The 12,299-nt window shown below is 36.8% G+C and overlaps 1 protein-coding gene across 1 annotated transcript in view; it reads left to right on the top strand.

Moving 5' to 3' along the window:
* LOC122815266 (nuclear receptor-interacting protein 3-like) overlaps positions 1–6,877 on the top strand; it is a 1,043,659-nt gene extending 1,036,782 nt beyond the window's left edge. The window contains exon 6 of the mRNA XM_044087620.1: positions 5,560–6,877. Within this exon, the coding sequence (XP_043943555.1) occupies positions 5,560–5,646 (87 nt within the window). The 3' untranslated portion in view covers positions 5,647–6,877. The remainder of the gene's footprint in view (positions 1–5,559) is intronic.
* The last annotated feature ends 5,422 nt before the right edge of the window (positions 6,878–12,299 follow it).

Raw genomic sequence — 12,299 nt, 5'->3', positions numbered from 1 at the left:
TAAAATGTAAAATGACTGCACGTCAAGTATGCATGCATAGGAGGGATTTTCCAATGTGTACATTGTGCATTAAATTCAAAATGCCTATAGTGTTTTACAATCTAGGCCATTTAATGTTAATAAAGGCTTTAAATTAGCCACCAATAAATAGAAACAATGGTTTGGTTAGACAACATCTCTGAGATACATACTCTTAGACATCATGATGAGGAAGAAACTGATTTATGAATTTTGGGAAAGAAAATGATTTATGAATGCTTGGCCAAAGATAAAATTTCTGCACCTCGAGTGTTGTAACCGTTTATGCCTATGCATAATCAGTGATAAATTGGCTCCCTACAGCCTCATTTAAAATGAATCAATATGTTTCTTAAAATCAATAAGAGGATTAAGAGGTAAATATCATACAATATTATTTAACTGTCTGTTCACCTATGTGTCATAATTAGTGATGTTATTACTGCCCCATGTTTATCTGCAGTAGCAGTCAGTCATTTTGATTATCATGTAAGTCTTTCCTAATTGTTCTAATGTCCTGACTGTAGGGTGATATAAGCATGTGGCAGCTACAGGATTTCCAGAGAAGCCACCAGGTTTTCTAGAAAGTTTCAAGAAAAGTGCAAGCCCCAGCGCCATTCAGTGCAACACAAATGTGAATCAGCAAAATCCAAATCTAGATTTATTGTTAACTGTCACAACTGTGGTGTGAATCATGAGTCTAAAAGAAAGAAGTGCTTAGCATTTGGTCAGCAATATCACAAGTATAGAAAATGGAACCATTTCCAAAAGTTTTGTAAATCAAGTAAGCCTCATGTAGTTGTAAAGAAAGCTCACTCAAAAAAGCAAGTTGATCAAGTAGAGCTGAAATAGTCAGCTTTCTATGTAGATGGTGTATCAGTGCTTGGTGAAAGAGTTGATGCTGTAAACTTATTAACAAGGAGTGAAGTGTTTTGTACTGTCTGGATTAATAGAAAATTCATAGAAAATCCATAGAAAGTAAACACTTGGTCAAAGTGTAATGTTATATCAGCGGACACATTTGAAAAAGCGAGAACCAATGAAACAACTCAATCTAACCAGCAGTGTGAGACTTATTGCTTATGGAGGTGAAGAAATTCAAACCAAAGGTTCAATTATACTTTCATGTTATTTGGCTAAAAACTGTTACAATGTGTTATTCTAAGTAGTCCGAAGACCAGTGCAATCTTTATTGAGTCTCAATGATAGTTTAAGAATGAATCTGCTTTCTTTTGATAAAGAAGTTCATTATGTAAGTGCAGTTCCAAGTTCCAATTTCTCTGAAGCCATTTTCTCAAAGTATGCTGATGTTTTTGATTAAAAATTAGGCAAACTTCCAGTTGTATATCCCATGAAGTCAGACCCAGAGGTCACCCCAGTAGTCAGAGCAGTAGGAAGAGTTCCAATAGCTATGCAAAATAAAGTTAAAGCTCAGTTGGATAAAGTGGTGCAGCAAGCTGTGATTTGTCCAGTCACAGAACCAACTGAATCCATGGTAGCCCAGCACAAAAATGGTGAGATGAAATCACAATATGCATTGACCCAAGAGATTTGAGCAAAGCATTAAAAAGACTGTATCATCCAATGAGAACAGCTGAAGAAGTTGCAGCTCTAATACCGAATGCCACTGTATTTTCTGTTTTGGATGCAAAGAGTTCATTTTGGCAGGTGTTGCTTGATCGCAAATCCTCATTTCTAACTACTTTTGGTACTCCATTTGGCAGATACAGAATCTTAAGGATGACATTTGTAATAAATTCTGCAAGTGAAGTTTTTCAGCATGCAATAGAACACATTTTTTGGGTTATCCTTGTGCCATAGTAGTAGAAGATTTATTGGTTGGAGGCAATGGTGAAGCAGAGCATGACAGAATCCTCAGGAAAGTTCTAGACAGAGCAATCCTCTGAAGTCAAATTCAGACTACCAGAAGTTACCTACACAGGACATTTGTTTTATAAGTACAGGCTTGAGACCTGACCCGACCAAGCAAGCAGCTATTCTAGAGATGTCAGCACCAGCCAATGTACAAAGCGTTTTCTGGGCATGGTCAATTATTTAGACAAATTTACACCAGACTTCAGTGAGTTGACAGCATCTTTGAGAGAGTTAACATGCAAAAATGTTGCATAGTCATGGTTGGAATATCACCAGAAGGCATTTGAAGACCTGAACTAGAAAATTACCACCCCACCTATATTAAGATACTATGATCTGTACAAACCAGTTATTCTTTCCTGTGATGCTTCAAAATTTGGCCTAGGCACAGTTATGCTTCAAGAGGGCAGAACAGTAGCCTATGCATCTGAACACTAACCCAAACTGAGATGCAGTATGCTCAAACTGAGAAAAAGCTTTTGGCTATGGTATTTGCATGCTCCAAGTTTCATGATTATATTTATGGTCGAGCTATCCAGACTGAAACTGATCATCAACCTCTAGTTACTATTTTAAAGAAGCCTATGCATTCCACTCCAGTCAGATTATAAATCGCTCAAAGCGCAAAAGTACAATTTCAAAAAGAAGAAGGAAAATTGCTCTTTCTGGCTCATACCTTATCAAGATCTCCCAGAAGTACAACAGAACAGCTAGATGCAGAGACGTTTGATGTTATGCCAGTGCATAATTTTTCCACCACTAGACTTGATGAGTTAAGAGATCACACTCAGACTGATCCAATTTCACAAAAGCTCAATCACTATATTAATGTCAGATGGCCGTCAAACCAATCTAGTGTATCACCTGAGGTGCAAGCGTATCTTCCTTTCAGAGATGAATTGTTGATGGAAGATGGCATTATTTTCAAAGGTCCCATAATTGTTGTTCCTGCTTCCTTACAACAAGAATATATTCAGATTTTGCATCGGGGTCACCCAGGATGTACATCCACTAAGAGAAGAGCAATAGAATTAGTATTTTGGCCTTCATTATCAAAAGACATTGATAGAGTTCTTTCTTCTTGTTCAGTCTGCAATAGTACTAGACAGCATTTGCAAAGAGAACCACTTCAGCTAAGTCCAGTTCTTGAACTACCTTGGTCTACTGTAGCAACTGATATCTTTAAGTGGAACAATCAGCACCACTTAGTTATTCAAATTGGTTTGAGATTGATCTACTACCAAACTTAACCTCAGCTACTGTTATTACTGAGTTGAAAAGTCATTTCTCAGTTCATGGTAGTCCACACACTTTTTTCTGACAATGGTACTCAATTCACTAGCCAGTTGTTTCAGAAATTTGCAAAAGAATGGGACTTTGTACGTCACTAGTAGTCATGAATATCCTCAATCCAAAGGTCTAGCTGAACGTGCAGTACAGAGTGCAAAGCAATTACTTGAAAGGTAAAAGAATGACAATACCGATGTCTTCTTCAATTTACTTAATCTCATAAGCATACCCCGTGATGAAATTCTTGGCTCGCCTGCTCAAAGACTACTTTCCAGACAAACTATTATTACGATACCTATTTCTTCAAGTTTGTTGCAGCCTAAATCTAAGAACTATAAAACCATCAAGGCTCAATTGTTTAAGAAGCATAATATCCAGAAATCTAGTTGCGACAGATCTAGCAGATTACTTCATCAGTTGAGGGAAGGACAGATGGTACGAGTCCAGATGACAAAAGGTTTTGATCAAATAGGACAGATTACAGCATCTGGACCGAGCCAAGATCCTAGTTGGTAAACTCTGAAGGTGTAGAGTATAGGAGGAATCGCAGACATCTTCTTCCTGTACCAGAATCAACATCATTGCAGTCACAACATTGTATCTGTGATGCAGACTCTAAATCAAAGAATGAGTCAGACACTGTTTCCAGACCAGAATGTGTTCAAAAGTCTTATTCTGTTCCAGAAAGTGATTTGAACATTCCACAGGTCAACCATTTTGCAGAAACTGTCCCAGTTGCTAAATCTAATTCCCAGTTTTATGTCACACAATATGAATGAGTTTCTAAGCCTAGTGTGAAATACGCAACAATGTGGACTTGACTGTATATATATATATATATATATATATATATATATATATATATATATATATACATATATATATATATATATATATATATATATATGTGTGTGTGTGTGTGTATTTAGTATTGTATAACGCATGTCTATAGATTACCTGTGATTTCTGCCAAATAATCTCATGACAAATTGCATGATCTATTTCTCAAACAGTAAGGATGTAGATCAGAGTGTAAATTGTGTGTGCTATATCTTTAAGAAGCATGCAAGGCTGTGCGTGCACGTATAAATTACAGACGCATGCAATCCCTAGTGCCATTTTGTAGAAGCAGCCAGAGAGTGAGAATGCAAGATCACAGATGTTAGTTTGTATATAAATTACTTAAGTTACAGTCAATAGTCAATGATAGTAATGCGTTTGTATGAAATAAATCTGCCTGAACAGAACCCACGAAGACTCGTTTATTTGTGTCCTAACACAAAAGCAACATGCCCTATCCCTAACCCTGCACCTTACCTCTCAAAAAACCCTTTCCATAACACTACCATGATTCAGACAAATTTGATCTGAATATGTGTTGGGGATGTTGTACTTCAATCAGAAAAAGAAACTGCATGTTTTCTTTTGTGCCTCGTTTTAGTGCAGATGCATTGAGTTTACAACATTTTGCATTTTGATAATTCAGTATATATATATATATATATATATATATATATATATATATGTGTGTGTGTGTGTGTGTGTGTGTGTGTGTGTGTGTTTATGTATGGCTCTACTTCAGAAGATCGACTCAACAGAAAGTTGAACTTCATATGGTCGAGATCATATGATTGATTTTCCAAAAGGCTGAAAAACAGACAACAAAAATCTATGTTTTTATGGGATGGGGATTGCACTACAGTGGGGAAAAGAAAATTCCCTGATCTCCACTTTACCATGATTGCCATTCAAAAGCTTTGATATTTTAGAAAGTTGATCATATGGTCTCGACTATATGAAGTCACACTTTCTGTCGAGTCAATTTGCTGAAGGGGACCCATATATAAATATATATATATATATATATATATATATATATATATATATATATATATATATATATATATGTCTGTGTGTGTGTGTGTGTGTGTGTGTACACACACACACACACACACACACACACACACACACACATATGGGAGTGGCAAGATGATCAAAACTCCCTAATGTCAAAATCTGTTTTGGCAGCACACTTTGGATGACAAAACAAATAGTCAACAGATGCAACATGGACAATCTCCAAGGTGGGGAATATGCCCTTCTCAGGGCATTATGCAATGTTGGAGTAAGTATACATAATTAAAAGAGGATGTGGTGGGGGCCGGGTGGCTTGCCCCCTGCAAAGATTATGTTTTTACTGTTTTGGGTTTTTTTTAGTTTTATTGCATGCTGCAAGGGTTTTCCTCTTGCTGGAGAAATCAAGGTATCTGCCACAATGTCATTATTTGCAATCATTTTACAATTTTATTACAAAAAAGTTCTTTGCTATTACAACCTGTTACTGTTTGTCTAATGCCGGCCTTGCTATTTTAACAGTGCTGTATTGATCTGGAGAAAGGAATGCTGAGACTGTCTACACTGGAACTGCCTTTTTTAGATCCATCAGAAGAACAGGGAGAGTGAGAAGGTTGACAACAGTTTCCAGTGAAAAATCTACAAGCTTTAACCAGAAGGACGTCTGAGACTTCGAACCGGACTGACATGGACTTTTTAAACATGTTCTGCCAAGGCCATATGAGATAACCTTATTGGGATGCAAGCTGCCATGTCTGAAGTGGAGTCATACACGACTTGCCTTCAATATTTTGTCCTCAGTGGGCACATTGCTCTTAATTATTTGTATGTTTCTCAGCACACTTTAGTCAATATTTTTTTTCAAGACATTATGTTGCAGTGTATATTTTGCTTTGTACATTTATCTTATTCTAAACTGCTTTTCTGCCTCGTTCATCGTAGACTGCCATTTTTATCATTTTATGACATGTTCTATTTAATTGGTACTTTCACGTAAGAGGTGGAGTGTTCTTTGTTCACCATCTTGTATCACATAGTCTTACCTTTGTATTCTTTGACCTGCAGTGTGTATTAGGATCTAAGTGTGATTTGCTTCTCTACCACTGGCTCACTAGTGTAAGGTATGCCAACATTTTTCAGCGCTTATTTAAGTGCTAAAGTTTTTAACCTACTTCTTCAGCAAGCATGTTGATTTATCTTTCTGAATGTCAGTGGTGAAGTGTTTTAAAATCAGAGTACATTTTTAATTATAGTATTTATGAGTAACCTCTGAGCATGTTTTGTGTTTCTGGACAGTTCTGTTAAATCTTTATGCATGCTTGGTTAAACTCTGATGCAAGCTTATGAGTGTAACATCTCCGATGCTCCTGAGAGTTTTTTGTGATGAGCAAAGCTGGTCAATGTGCATTACTGAGCAATTCATCCACTGTTTCCAAGGAAATTTGTGGACTTCAAATTTTGCTACTTTCCATCTTTTCCATAAACAGATTAGAAAACGTGACATATTGCCACAGTGCAGCAAGTCTGTTGCTGGTTGAGAAAATAAACCTAATGAAATGTTTGTGACATTACTGCACTTACAGAATGTCTTAATGTCACATTATACCCATGTGTCTATAAATGTGTTGAGAGGTTTTAACCCCATCCATAAGGGGGAGTTCCTCAAAACCTCCAGAGTAAGCTGACCACCGTTTACCTTACAAGTACATCATCTTTTCACTTCACTGTTATATAAATTTAATTTTGGTGATAATGTCAAGAAACTATTTCAGACCTTTCCCTAACTAATGTAACACATTGCAGTATGAATAAAAACGTAATAAAACTGTTATTTTTTTTATTCTTGTGGTCTCAGTTTTCAACAAATTGTACCAGTTATCATGTCATTCTACAAAAAGCAGCTGTATGATGAGTCATGGTGGAACCAGTGCCTCTGCCAGCTGTCAGTTGCAAGGTAGGGAAACAAATCTTGCACATGGGGAAAAACAATTACCGAATGGCACAAAACACAGCATGCTCACTTATGGATAAGTTTGGAGGAATCCCAATTCATCTACATCTTTAGGCTGTAGGATGAAATCAGCCAACACAGAATAATTCCCATGGACAAATTCTGCATGGAACACACCTCCTCTGAGAACCAAGCTGAAGAACAAAATAACTTGGCATAAATAACTCCAAAATAAATAAATTATTGTTGTGTGTGTGGTCAAATGTGCCATGTCTTCCCCTATTTCTGTGTGTGATAGATTAATGGCTTCCATGGACTGGTTCTTCACATTACGTTAACAAAAAAGGGAGAACTGGTCAAAATGATGATAGATTAAAACTAAATCATAAATTAGCATATGTTTCTTCAAAAGAAATAATGTATGCCCATCTCTTAATTTTGAACATATTTGTCACAAAACATAGAAAAAACAGTCCTGTTCAACTCAAATGAGCACCACCAGACAATCAATAAATATAAAAGGAAGTTTGGGTAGGGCATATTTATTTCTGAAGAAGTTCACAAATTAAAAGTGAATGAAAGCGCTAAGTGATTGTCCGGTGGTGGTCATTTGAGTTGAACAGGACTGTTTTTTCTCTGTTTTGTGGTTTGTGGTGGAATTCAAGGTGTTTTGGATTATTTTTGAACACATTTATGTTACAGAAAACCAAACACAAGCAAAAAATTATTATGTCTGTCATTATAAGTAGGTGTATATTATGAATGTGTGTGTATGTGTGTGCATGTGTGTGTGTATGTATTTGTGAATATATCTTTTACATGTGTGTCTATATGCACAAAAGCGCATGTATGTGTATGTGTGTGCGTGTGTGTATGTGTGTTTGTGAATATATATATTTATTTACATGTGATTGTGTGTACATATGCACAAAAGTGCATATGTGTGTATGCGTTTGTGAATATATCTTTGCTTACATGTGGGTGTTTGTGTGTGTGTGTGTGTGTGTGTGTGTGTGTGTGTGTGTGTGTGTGTGTGTGTTTGTGTTTGTGAATATATCTTTGTTTACATGTGTGTGTTTGTGTACGTGTATATGCACAAAAGCGCATGTGTGTGTGTGTGTGTGTGTGTGTGTGTGTGTGTGTGTGTGTGTGTGTGTGTGTGTGTGTGTGTGTGTGTGTGTGTGTGTGCATATGTGTGTGTTTGTGAATATATCTTTGTTTACATGTATGAGTTTGTGTGTGTGCATGTGTGTGTGTGTGTGTGTGTGTGTGTGTGTGTTTGTAAATACATCTTTGTTTACATGTGTGTGTTTGTGTATGTGTATATGCACAAAAGTGCATGTGTGTGTGCATGTGTGTGTGTGTGTGTGTGTCTGTGTGCACTTGCACATGCATCTGTTCATACGTTCCACAGTGCTGACATTATTCTGTGGCAGCAATCCCTTTTTTTTTGCTGCACTAAGGCAGACAGACAGTATACTGAGAGTTTGGAGGCAATGTTTTCTGCCATCTTTTACACCATGGGTCAGTATAGACTGTTTGAGAAAAAAAAGTCCAGTTCAGTAAGCTACAAAATTAACTCACTCTGCATGTGACCAGTAAAGGACTGTGTGGGCAGGACCTGCTAACAGTAATGAAAGTATTAGTGGTTGATGACTTACACTCAAAGAAGCACAGAAAATAGATCACCTTGTACTTATCTTCAAAACATGCAGACTAGATTGAACCATCCTAGACAGTGTCACTGCACTTACTGTTAAGTTAACTTTAGTAGGCTCAGCAAACAATCCCATTCATCCCAAGCACCTTCCTTTCGAAAATGAAGGTTGCAGCCCTCTAAGGTGCTTGTCAAAACTATGGTGCCCAAACAGTTCATGTGACCTGATTTTCTTCACTGTCTTCCTCCACGTGACCTGTATTGCCCAGGGTTCGCCCTGATTATATTATGAAGTCATGGGTGTCATAACAAGACAAACCAGTATGTTTAGGTGCAGAATAGCAGAGATACACATCTAAAGAAGTGGGACAGCTCTTAAGCCATGCCCATTTTTATCCAGTTAGGATACTGGTATAACAAATGCTAGATTGGCAATCACACATTCTGGGAGTGCAGTTTTTTCCTTATAAAATATGATGCTTTTCCTACCTTAGATGCTTAGAGTGAATGTGTACATGTCAGCAGCAGTAGCAGTCTCTAGCTATTTATTGTTTAATTGTTTATTCTTTCTGGAACAGGCTGTTTACATAATGACAAAGCTGAAAGTAAGACAGCATTACAAAAACACTCTGGCTTGACTTGGTGGTGTTTGCTTTCTGGGTTTCCTACTTCTGTAAACATGAAGATAAGTGCAGATAACCTCTTCATTATTGCGTAATGTCTGGACCAGTAAAGGTCTTTTTTGTTCTTGAATATGTGCATGTTCACTTGTATTATTTTAAATCTATAGTCTTTCTCCTTTTGTCACATGCCCTTTATACAAGCATGTAGCCAGGCATAACCTTTGTAAGCCATGGTGTACACAATTTTTGAGGGGCAACATTTTGTATCTTACAAATATACACCAATTATCCTGTAAGAAATACAAAAATAAGTGGGAGAATAATTTTTCTTTGATGCATAAAACAGTAATGTGATACTAAGATTTAAAGACGGGCATAACTCATAAGCCGTAGTGTACAAATTTATTTTTGAGAGACAACATTTTGTCTCTTCCAATTATAGAGCATATACCACCTTCAAAATACTGTAATGTAATTACTAAGAATTTGCATCTAAGAAATACAAACATAATGGGAAAATGATTTTCCTTTGATCCATAAAACAGTAATATCATACTAAAATTTAAATAAGGAATCAAGTTATATGCATGACAGAAAGAAAAGAGAAAAAAAAGAGTCATCAATTCTTCTATATACTACAGCTAAGTCAGTGTGTATGGTAAATGTGCTATACCACTGAAAGAACTTTTATAGTATTCATATGTAAGTCAGTAAATCTTAACAACTTTTCATATTGGATATATACACAGTCAGCCTAACACGGATGAGAATGTATGTATACGTGTTGTGGTATCATGGTGTACAAATCTGAAATTGCTGGCTAACATCCTGACTTTAATAACAGTGCCTTTTTTTACCTCCTTGGTGATCATTTTATTATTTCTGATAGGTGAGAAAAGCCAAAGCAACAACAAAGGTTTTTTTTTTTGAGTTGCACCATCACCAAGTAGAGTAGAAAACATCAGTCTGATACTCCTAGGCAGACACATCTGTGCAGATGTTGGTATTCGGGTCTATATGACGAGGTCAAAAAGACTAGAGAGCGAACGGCTTAAACATCGAAAATGCCATACCTCGAAGTAGCTATTGTGGGGGGCTGTGCCCCCCCACACCCCGCTAATTATATATACCAACTCCAACATCATACTGCAGTGAGGAAAGGTCAAATTTTCCAATCTTCACTGTACCGCGATCTCACAAAAAACACATTGATGAATGGCATCTCCAATGTTAAAGCCGTTTGCTCTCCAGCCCATTCGATTTCATTGCAGGAACCTTTTGTATTCTGCGTGGGACACCAGGTATATGAGTCATGTGATGAGTGGAGGTCATTTAACAGCTGCTCGCAAGTGACCAAGCAACCTACTTGCAGCTAATGGGGGAAGGTGCTTTTGTTTCATCTAGTCCTACCAGTGGAAGCTAGCTGTTTATTGGGTACGGTGGATGTTGGCTATGAGTTAGCTGGGGCAGTGGGTTGAGTATGGGATTTAGGCATTCGGTTAGCAGGACCACCAACCTGTAAGTGTCATGCAGGTATCACATAAAGCCCACACCTGTTAAAGAATGCAGAGAAAATCTTAATTTATAGAGCATTTCTGGCCTGCTGCATTCTTAGCAGACATCTGCCACGATACTTGGTAATATCACAGGAGCACACATATCTAGTAATTTATATTTGTTAAACAGGATGTAACAATGGGTCTTCAAGGTATCATTCTTAGGATGACCCAGGATGAAGTTACTAAAGGTAGAATACCAGCAGGGCATTGTAGAAGTTCCCTATTTAAACAGGTGCTATAAAGGAAATATCAACATAACTATCAGAAAAGGTTGATGCAGCCTTAGTTTTTACGTAAAAGAAAAAACTCCACAAGAGTTAGACATCATACATATTCTCCAGTGCAGTTAACTGCTACAATTTCAGTCATGTGCCTGGTCAAGTATCCCAAATTCCTTTTTGGGGATAAACCATACAGCCTGATCCATCTATATGTTAATTTTTTCCTTTTGTCATATATTCTGTTTAATATGGGATGCCACCAGGGTAGCTTGTTTATAGGGCTAGTCCTGGGCTTACTTCTTGTATGTCAATACAAGAGTACTAAAGGTTGATGGAGATTGTAAAGGTAGAAAGCCATACAGCAGCATTATATAAATAAATTTTCATCACATTTTATTCAGAAAATAGGGATGTGGCAATGGCAGAAGAAACTAAAAGAGTGATGGATATGAAACAATATTTTTTTTTGCACTACAGCACTTAAGGCTGGCCTTTTGCTGAACAGACCAGGCCAGGTGAGGAAAGTACTACTCTGATCAGATGCTGTGAACATCAGTTCAGCAGCAGACTTATACTAAAGGATCAGAATTTAAAAGGAAACATTCATTTATTGTTTTTAAAACTGTGCAGTGTGTTAGTTGTCAGAGGTGCTAATTTCCTGACCAATGTCATCCATAAGAAATTCAGTAGAACCTGAGCATGACACCTTACCAAAGTATAATGTCTCCTCATTGTAGAGTAGGTAATATGAAATTCATGAAATTATTATATACTGGTTTTAATGATGAAAATATGATATACAAACATGAGAATACACTAAAGCTTCCTAAAACCAGGCATTTACTGTATAAAAATGACAATCAGAGCATACACATGTTGTAGAAATGCAAGCTAGGCTACAAATGAATCCATTTTTTATTGTGAGATATATATATATATATATATATATATATATATATATATATATATATATGTGTGTGTATGTACATATATTTGCAACTTATATTTGATCATTTGAAACTACTAATCAAGTAGACAGCTTTCAGTGTTCTGGCTAGGGCATGTTTCTTGTTTTCCCATATTTTCTGACAGTATGTTTTTTTTTTATTTCTGAACCTGGAAAGCCCACAGGTACAAGCATCCCTTTTTGGGTAACTTAGGAGCACTTTCTGGTTAAATAACTTGTTCAGAGTCATGCTGTAGGCAAATGAAGACTGAAGGTCTCAAACCCTGAACTGGAAGAATCAGGTC

This window comes from Protopterus annectens, chromosome 11.part0 (genome assembly GCF_019279795.1).
Source record: "Protopterus annectens isolate FY-2018-M chromosome 11.part0, PAN1.0, whole genome shotgun sequence".
NCBI classification, from domain to species: Eukaryota; Metazoa; Chordata; order Ceratodontiformes; family Protopteridae; genus Protopterus; species Protopterus annectens.
The sequence above is the reverse complement of the archived record's forward strand: the minus strand, read 5'-3'. Positions and strand labels throughout refer to the sequence as shown.